This window comes from Papaver somniferum, chromosome 3, assembly GCF_003573695.1.
Source record: "Papaver somniferum cultivar HN1 chromosome 3, ASM357369v1, whole genome shotgun sequence".
In the NCBI taxonomy this organism is placed as follows: domain Eukaryota; kingdom Viridiplantae; phylum Streptophyta; class Magnoliopsida; order Ranunculales; family Papaveraceae; genus Papaver; species Papaver somniferum.
In genome coordinates this window covers 194,023,130-194,033,506 of record NC_039360.1, presented here as the reverse complement: position 1 = coordinate 194,033,506, position 10,377 = coordinate 194,023,130, and the positions used below count along the sequence as shown (strand labels likewise).

Genomic DNA, 10,377 nt, shown 5'->3' with positions numbered 1-10,377 from the left:
GCGGTGAAACTAAAGCCGTTGAGAATGATGAATAGTTACGGTCGGATAGGAGTGTAACAAAAAAGGTCAAACAAATAAAATTTACGGAAACGGAAACTCAGTTTCTGTATAAGTGCACACGAATACTTAATATCCATATCATTGGCCAAACGAAAACTGAGTTTCCGTAAAGTAAAAAATCACACGAAAACTGATTCGTGTGATTTCCTTTATATCGTTTTTGGATACTAGAAGCAGAAGTCAGAAGTAGAAGTCGGAAGCCAGGATATTTTGCTTCACAAAAAATCGACTTTTTTGCTTTTACAAGTTGTTCTGAAGTTTCATACCCAAACTAACTTCTTATTGTTTAATTTCTAGAAGTCAAAAAGTTGCTTCTGGATGTGAATTCAAACGCGTTATTAGCTACAAAAACATCAGATGTGATCAGTTTTAAAATATAATTAAAAAATATCGCTACATTTAAACTATATGAAAGATTATAGAATTTGGATTTCGCTATAATTGACCTATAACGAAGGGAAAACGTCCCCTTTGGCTTAAGATCTAAAGTTAGCGGCACACATTATGAAAAAAACATGGGGACCAAACATTGGAGTATTGTACCAAAATAAGATCGGTATGGTGGCAGCGTAGAGTCGGTATTATCCCGTGTGATCGTGTAACAAATAATACTCTCAGTGACCCCGGATTGCCACAAGAACAATCTCAAGAAAGGCTGCAAGGAAACAGTGTCCGTACAGTTCTGACTCCAAAATTTTATATCTTATTATGGACGGGCAGTGCTCACTTCTTCCCTGCAACACCAATCAAATAATTACTCTCAATTAAAATTGGAATGCAAGGAAAAGACAAAACTGTACTTCGTGGGACCCACACATTATGTTAGATGTAAACACGTAGTTAACCGCTGTGATCCACCTTTAAATCGAGACCGCAGAAGAAAAGCTGATGATCGTGAAGAAGGAAGCCATTTACTCGATGCTGACATACTGACAGGTTTACAACAACTATCTGACTGACTGACTGACTAATGTGAAGGAAGGGAACAGAGAGGGATATTGATTCTAGGGTTTCTTTTGGAGTCTTTTGTATTGATGATGGTGTAGACGTAGACTGTGTGGAGCTGATCCAACCAATCCATTTAATCTCAGTGGCATGTTGATTTTCACACCATACCTTGATCCATGTGTCACAGCATCAAAATAATTGGTAAAACAGATTTTATGAAAAATTAATAAACCACTGCCATTTCAAGTGTTGTAAATAAATCAACACAAGGGTCTCACTCAAGAGACCTTACGAACTGTGAAGGTGCAACCGCAGAACAGGCACCGACTGCTTTGCAACTTTGTATTATAGAAAGTTGCAGAACATTCAACTTTTCGTTTGTGTAGACAGGGATTGGCACCCCTTTTCTCCGTGGACATGATTTGTTCTTTATTCCGAATAAATGTTCGATACTTCCGCCAGTCTATCATCCATACTGGCATTTAAATGAATCTCTATTGTTTGCTGTCTTGATATTGTTTCCTAACCTAAGGGTTCTTTAATCGTCCAACAGAATGCATGCAGAGGTAAAATTTGAAGATAATATTGACGTTGTCTAAGGAATGAATATACGATAATAATACCCTCACAAAAATTTCAGTCTCCATTTAAATACACGCTGACGCTGGTATTATGATTTCACTGAAATGAACCGGTTTGTATGTGTTTTGGTTCTGATGTCAAACAGTGATCTTTCTGTGGTGGGTCCAGGGACTTTCCTATTGGTCCTGCCTTATGAGGTGCCTTTCCACGTGAAATCATCTGATACGTGTTTTACGGATTATGATAGAGAATTTATTATTACACATTTAACATGTCAGCAATTTCAATGAAAATTTATTACTCATATAAAATTACCATTATTGTATTGCAGATATGCTAACTGTAGTTCTTTTTGCTTTCGTTTTTGTGGATGGATTTGTCTAATGATGTTTATATGATCTTGCAATACAATTTTGAGTAAAAAAACACATTTAGCGGCACCAGTATAAATTGGCGATAGACTGGATCCTGACTAATATTTCACCGGTAGATAACAAACTAAATTTGTTGAGTCCATTCAGTTACAATTTTTAGTACTTCACACGCCTACAGTTAATTCATATATCGAAATATCTGATTGTTCGGGTTGATACATACATGCATGCATGCATCATGGTCGTCATGCAGTATATATGGCAAATTAATCATTTATCAGTCCATCATAATAAGTTAATAACATCGACTGTTTTCAACTTCATTGCGTATAGTGGACATCTATTTCCGTCTGGCTACTTACAACTGTGTGCAGGGTCATTGTTGTTGCCTTGCAAATAAGAAGAAGATACAATTACGTAATCCTATCCCTAGATATAATGAGTGAATATTCGTCCAAGCTATACATAAAGATCTTGCATGCCAGTATGTATGTGATTAAATTAGTAGGATTGCAAGTGCAGGATTTGCAATTTCATCCCCTAAAGGTAAGTAAGTACTGCATTTTGGACTTCGTGGTAACTGGTGAGCAACACCACCCCGATATGACGGTTGGACGAAAAACCTTAGTGTCAATCAAGATGCATTGGTTTGTTGCTCATCAAACAAGAGCTATATACATATTGGCCTGCTCAGGGGGTAGTACTGAACGCTATCTAGTTTGCATAAGGCGCATAACATGAGATATACAAGGTAATCTTCTAGTTTGCATCACAGTGGTGCGTATGAATAGGACAACACCTAGAAGGGTTTACTTATGCCATGCATGGATTATGGATGTACATCATGTATGTTTAGTAGTATATGCTTGGCACCAACCCACAACCACAACAATAAAGAAGGGTTGGTTTTTAACTGTTACAGGAAATCGAAGAAGATAAATTTCAAATGGAAATATGCATGTATATCTCTCGCAATAACAGTTACAATTATTATATATATATCTATATATTTGATATAGATGGACCTCATACCTATTAAAATTACCCTAGATTTCATTCTCGCTTATAATACGAATCAGCTAGAGCTATATAGCTAGTCGTGTTTGAACTTTGATGTTAATAATAAATACCTTTGAACTCCCTAATCAATTCATGAATTAATCCTTGATGAAAACCCAGATGTTATATCATCAAACAAATTCAACACCGAACATCGCCTGACGCAAATGCAACAGATTGTGCAAGTCCTCATGATCAATTTCCGACGTTGTCGACGCGCCATGCTGATCTCCAGCTGATTGTTGTAGCGTTAACTCCTCGTGATCGTCTTCCTCACGGTGATGTCGTTCATTAGAGTTAACGTTAGGAAAGAACAGATTCTGATAAGAAGACAACGAAACTGCACTAGGAGAATTGGCCTCGGTGGATATGAACGGTTGTGATGGATTATGTTCATGAGGAGAATGGTGTGGGCCACTACTAGGAGGTGAACAACTATTACTGATGAAGTGGGTCATCAGTGACGATGTATCTGCAGCTTTTGTAGTAGGAATTGATTTGTGATTGTTGTTGTTGGTGGTGCATTTTGGGATCATCAGAGAAAGTGTGGCTGATGAAGATGATAGTGACATATCTTGTTGTTGGTTACTATTAGGATCGTAAGCTGCTACTAATTCTGATGATGATCTTGATGATGACGAACCCATCTGTAAATTTCCTGTTTCTATTTTTTTCCCAACAAATTATAGTTCAAGAAAACAAAACTTTATGAATACATATATAATGTTGTTTTGGTTGTATTGCACCAAGTATTCCATGGAAGTAGAGAGAGATTGAGAGAGGGTACTGTTAACTAAAAGAGTTAAGATTAAAGACAGAGAAGGAACGTACCATTTTCAGAAGCAACAGGTTTAACAGCAGAAGAGGAGGAAGAGGTTTCATTGTATGGACCAGAGGGTTGATGAGGCTTTCTTCTTCTACGGTTGTGATCAGCCAAACGTTTTCTACAGCTTCTTTTTGATTCATCAAACTCAGCCAATACATGAAATCTGCCCTCCATCAACCAATAAATTAAAGAGAAGTTAAAAGATGACTTAGAGAGAGAGAAAGTGAGAATTCATGAAAGAGTCGCAATATTATCATCTAACTTTCCATTATCATATGTAAAAATAGGTGCTATATAACAAAGCCAAGAAAAGGGTTAATTTGGATGTACGTATATGATTAGTGATAAACGTTAACATACAATGATGATTAGATAGAGAATGTTTGAGAATGAATCATTAACTTAATTTGGATTTTACATGTTCCTAAATATACACACAACAAATCAACAGATCTAATGTATACATATCTTCTGCATATTGAAGTTAAAACTTTGAATCTAAAATAGAAGAAAAATAGCAAGAACAAGGAAGGTTTAATTGTTTAATGTTGCTTCAAATTTCTAGTTTTAGTGGCTAGCTATTCACAAGAACTATCTATAATTTTTATACTTGTTTATATTTCCTCCATTATATATGACCTGACTTTCTTGCTAGTACTGCATCAAAAATCCAACCCAAACTCTTGTAGATCTGCTCCCAAATTTTGGGACAACATAAAATAAAGAGGTTAGAAGAAAAAACACAAGGAAATCATGAACATGACCTAGAATGATTTGATGATAAATCGAACATAAAAAAAAATCCCATTTTAACTTAACAAAAATTAAAAGATGAAGAAGTTTGAGCACATAATTTAGTTTAATTACCTGCTGCATTGTTGGCAAAATCTTTGCTCAATACCACCAGCAACAACTTTAGTAGCCTTAGAATGAAACTCACAAACCTTATGTCTTCTATGATAATGTTTAGCATGTGTAAGCTCAACGTTACAACCTTCTGCTTGACATCTAGGGACTTGATTTTCCAGATAAAACCCTCTTGGTCTTCTAACTAGTCGATCGAGCATCATGGTTGATTCTCTCGAAGAAAAATATGTTCTATGACCAAGATTTAACCCAATTCTTCTATAATCATTGTTTATACTGTTATAATATAATCCCGACCCATCAAAACTACTACTAGAATTAAGTTGTGGTTTGTTTTTTAAGAAGAAATTTGTCGAAGTAGAAGAAGATGGTGGGAAATCAAGAAATTGGGTTGAGTTGTTATTATTGTTACAAGTACTTGAAGATGATGTTGATGAGAAGAAGTTGTTGGAAGGAAATAATGTTGAGGAATGAGGAGTTGTTGATAAAAAATTGTTGTTGAAATTCTCAAAGATGTTGTTGTTGGTTGTTGATGATGAGTTTAGAAAATTAGGGTTTACAGTGTTGTGGTTGTTGTTGTTTGTAGCTGTAGGTTGGTGATGATGGTGCTGCTGATGATGACTAGCAATGTTGTTTGTCTCCCATTCTCCAAAATGCTTTTGATTGTTAGTATCTAACCCTACAAATGATACCATTGATGGGTTGTTAGTGTTACAGATCTCATTATCACCATCACCATTTGAGATGTATTTGTTCATCATCTTCACACACACACACACACACACCAGTACTAGTAGTAGTAGCCAGCTAGAGAGTGAAATGAATGGGTTTGATTCTACTTCTTCTATAGGGATGAAGATAAAAACAAGCAAATCAAGAGAAGAAGATATGAATGTGATGATGAGTAGTAGTACTAGCAGCGACTAAAGAGCATCTTAGATCCTTTCTTTCTCTGCTCTCTCACTTTCTCTCTACAACAAACTCTTTTGCTTTATTACTTTCTCTCAGTAAACACAGATACCCACACCACACATACAAGAATCAAACAAAACAACTACTGAAAATAGCTGGACGGTGAAAAAAATGCAAAGCCGGAACTTTCCATTACCGGCAAGATTTCAGAACTGTCTCACTCATCCCACTTACTAGTACTCCATATAGTGAAATGATGATGGATGATCGACTCTAACTAAACTTCATCCTTTTTTACAAAGATCTAGATAGATAGAGAGAAATAAAAGAGAGATCATTTCATTCAGCTACAATAAGTGCACAAAAGCTTGAATGAGATAGAGAGAGAAAGCATCTCAATGAAAGTCCTTTCTTTTCTTTCTCCCTTTTTTTTTTTTTTTTCTTTCTTACTTGTAATCTCTCTAGACTTACTTTTTTACTCGATTTAGAACCCTTTCAAATCTCTTTCAGAAATTAGTTGTTGTCGTCCAAAAGGGAAAAAGAGTTGTACACAAATCTCTAGGAAACTTTTACGGTCTCGATCACATACGCATACAATCCTTTTACACGGAATACAAAAATGTACGTACATGGGGGATATACTTGTGTGTGATTGATGAGAGTTTTAGACTAGTCTAGACTCATAGAGAGAAGGAATGTTAATGTGTTTACTAAACTCGTGGAAAATAGATGTATGTCATCCTTAGATACGCACCGTTGGATTATGTTTAAAGTGTTTATAGCCGTTGAATGGTATTATAATTATTTGCTGATGGCTTGAATAGAAGTTTGGAATGATAGCAACATTTGAAACATAGATACTGTTGTTGATGTTGTTAACTTAAGATTGTTATTGTTGTGGTTGTTGCTTACACTACTACTACTAGCTAGAAGTGAACAACAAATGAACAAGAAAGAACCCTAGCTATAAATTCTTTCTAGTGTCCACCACACTTCAAACACATATGCATGATCTTGAACTGACTGCTAGGGTTTCAAAGAAGCTCTCTTTGTGAGCTCTGAGCCTCACAACCAAGTTACAGCCTGGCAAAATTTAAAGTTGACTAGGCTTATATATGTTGTTGCTCTATACTCACTGGACCATGGGGTTTATTAGGAATTAATTTCATTGGTGTACTTGTACAAGTTCACATAATAGATGTACACGTATTAGCATTATCGTTACTTAGTTTTCTTAGAGCATCTCCAACGGTGGGTGCTAAAAATCCTACGTGGAGTTTTTATTTATGGAGTTTTATATATGTGGGAAAGATAACAATGTTTTGTTTATGTACCATCTCCAATGGTGCAGGGTCTTATTTTCATGATTAGTTTTTTGGATAAAGAATAAAAGTGATTTCTTTTTTGTTATTGGTTCAGAAAAAAATATTTGGAAATAATAATTTAAAAAGTTGTTAAATCGGTGGCATGGAGGTCATTCCCAAGGTCTAAATAAGACTTTCTATAAGATCTTCTTACTTATTTTGACACCCTTCCTTTTTCGTAAGACCTACTATTGAAGATGAATTTATGGGAAATGGGGATGTAAAATCCTACGTGTCATGAAAAATAAATAACTTCACCGTCTATTGGAGATGCTCTTACCTTTGACCAATCCATCTCCGTGCAGAGACTAGCTAGAGAGTTACAAGCAGTCGTTAGCAAAAAGACTTGACCGTTGATCTGAAGTTTTAAGGCTACCTCCGGGTTTTCAAACCGGGAATTTTGTTTTTCTAGGTGGTTTGCTTGTAAATGCGTCTTAGATGGAAGTGATGCATGCTGTTGGATACCAGGCATTTACGATAGGGGTAAACTCTCCATGTTGGATGTGTGGGTTGTATACATGTGTTCCAGGATCCACACACCGGCTCTGCGTCCAAGATCTTGCACTATGACTATGTAGGTTAGCCGTTAGCCACAATCAAGCAATGAGTGATCATTACGGTAGTAAAATTTACTAGACTGTGGAAGTTAGCAAAGTCATGGCTTACTAGAACCTCACATATGTAGTGCTGATAAGCCATGACTTAGCTTATGGAAATTATTGTATCTACTTTGGTTTCTGCACGGTTTTCACCTATATTTTAACAATTTCTTTGACCTTTTTTTCCTACATTCCACTTATATTTTAACAATTTGTTTGACCTTTTTTCCCACATTCCATCACATTCGATCTTGGTTTTTTATTTGACATTGATAACTCATCTTGGGAGGCATTGGATCTCAATTGATTTGTTTTATTTAAAAAAAAAATCTAGTCGCTATGATTTTTCTCAATAAAATAAAATCAATATTCTGAATGAAAATTTATCCCAATCAACTGAATATTCTTTGATTTTATTTCTTACTCCAGTACAAAAATTGTCTCTCTTTTAGTTCAATACGGCCTGGAATCTTACTACCGATGAAAATATAGATCTCACAAAATATTACAGTTGCATGGTTGTTTAGGGAATTGTTGCTGTTACGCAAGCAATGAGAATTTTTTGGGAACGAGTTCATGAGATCTTTATCCAAATTAACATAAATCAGCAAGATACAAAATATAAATCATTACAAACTATAGATTTTTGCAAATAAAATAGATGTTAAGGGGTTGGTAAAATATTTACTTGAACTAGTTGAGTAAGCGGTATTAAGTAGCTTGTTATACGGGTTCGGTTTAATTGATTGGCGTTTTAATTGTTCTTTTATCACTCTTATTCCAAAAAAGGAGAACTCTTGCACTCCTAAAAGACTATAGGCCATTAAGTCTGATTGATATGGTGTACAAGATCATTTCAAAGCTTCTCGCAGTTCGATTGAAGACGGTGATGCCAAGGATGATTTCTGATTTTCATGGGCTTTTGTACATGGTAAACAAATTCTAGATGGTGCTTTAATTGCAAATGAATGTGTTAATAGCAGGATGAAGGCTAGGAAACCTGGAATTTTATGTAAGATCGATATAGAGAAAGCTTTTGATTATGTAAATTTGAATGCTTTGTTCACAATTTTGCAAAAGCATGACTTCGGTGGTAAATGGATTTCTTGGATTAAATGGTGTGTAACGACTACTCATCTTTCTGTTCTCGTGAATGGTGGTTCTACAGAAAAATTTAAACCAAGAAAGGGTTTAAGGCAGGGTGACTCATTATCTCCGTATATTTTTCTTTTGGTGGTGGAGATCTTTCAAAACTAATTAATGATGCGGTGGAGAGAGGTCAGCTCACTGGATTTCAAGTGGTGGAACATGGCTCTATTATTTCTCATCATTAATTTGCGGGTGATACTTTGATCGTTATTGATGCGTCAGTGGAGGAAGTTAGACGTCTTTTCATCATTTTGGTTGTTTTTGAAACCATTACGGGATTGAAGTTGAACCTAGACAAGAGCACTATGATTAGTGTGGGAGCTGAAGGGGTGATTGACTATCTTGCCAGAAAATTAGGCTACAAGACATATAAGCTTCCTTTCACATATCTTGGCATGCCAATTGGAGCTCATTGGCGTAGCACTTCAGTGTGGCATCATGTTTTGCTCAGAATGGAACAAAAGTTGGTTTTGTGGAAGAAAAGGCAACTAAATAAAGAAGGTAGGTTAATTCTTATCAAAGAGTTATCTTGCGAGTTTACCTATCTATTATCTTTCACTGTTTCATCTTCTGATGAGTATGGAAAAGAGAATGATTAACATTATGTGTAACTTCTTGTGGGGCGCGGTGGAAGGAAGAAGGAAAATGGTTTGGGTTTCTTGGAAGAAACTATGTATAGCGAAGGTGAATGGGGGTCTAGGCGCGAAGAATCTGAGGAAAACAAGCTAATCCTTGCTAATCAAGTGGATTTGGAGATTTAGAACAAAAATAGCCTTTGGAGGAAACTAGTGAATGTAAAATTCTCTTATAATTCTTATTTTCTAATTCCTAATGTGGATAATATTCCTCAATGAAGGAGCATTTTAAAGAATGTTATTAATATGGTGCCATTAGTCCAAAACATGGCGAGCTTCACGGTAAGGAATGAGAAGGGTATTCGGTTTTGGAAGGACCATTGGCTTGATAGGGGGATTTTAAAGAACCTTTTCCCAGTTGTTTTCAATACTGCAAGGATGAAGAATTTTACAGTCTCGGACATGATAGTGAATGGAGAATGGGTTTGCGATTTCAAGAGGCCTTTAGAATGGGATTTACTAAAACGTGATTTACATCATGTTCCTGTTTTAGTGGAAGAGGATGACAAAATGGAGATTATGGATAACTTCAGCACTTCGAATTGTTATGAGAAACTCATAGGTGATTTGGATGATTGCGACTTCAATACTTTTCTTTGGGGATCTCATATTCCAAACAAGGTGAATTTTATTTTCTGGGATACTTTTCATGACTCTCTTCCAACTAGAGATATGTTGCGTCATCGTGGTGTGGACATAAAAAGTGAACAATGCGTCTTATGCAATAAGAAGTTTTATGCAGTAATCTTTGATTTCTTTGGTCATTACAATGTATTCCACTTCTTCGCTCTAATCCTCTTCTTCATCTTCACCTTCCTCTCCATACTTCGTTTTCTTTTTCTTAGGTTCCTTTTTGCTGAAGGGCAGCAAACAATCTATATGTTGGGGGCGCATAAATTTTTCATTATTGTTCACTGAAGGGTTGCAACGTGTAAGCAATTTCCAAAACTGATTAATATGCCTGGTAGTTATGTGAAGTCCCATGGAGAAAATCCTAATTAG

The 10,377-nt window shown here is 35.8% G+C and overlaps 1 protein-coding gene across 1 annotated transcript; it reads right to left on the bottom strand.

Annotated features, from left to right (window-relative positions):
• Positions 1 to 2,904: 2,904 nt before the first annotated feature.
• On the bottom strand, positions 2,905 to 6,032 carry LOC113358334 (squamosa promoter-binding-like protein 8). The gene is made up of 3 exons (XM_026601875.1): positions 4,717 to 6,032; positions 3,855 to 4,012; positions 2,905 to 3,687 (listed from the first exon to the last, which is right to left on the bottom strand). Exons 1-3 carry the CDS (start codon positions 5,475 to 5,477, stop codon positions 3,155 to 3,157), a joined length of 1,452 nt encoding a protein of 483 aa, XP_026457660.1. The 5' UTR covers positions 5,478 to 6,032; the 3' UTR covers positions 2,905 to 3,154.
• Positions 6,033 to 10,377: the final 4,345 nt, after the last annotated feature.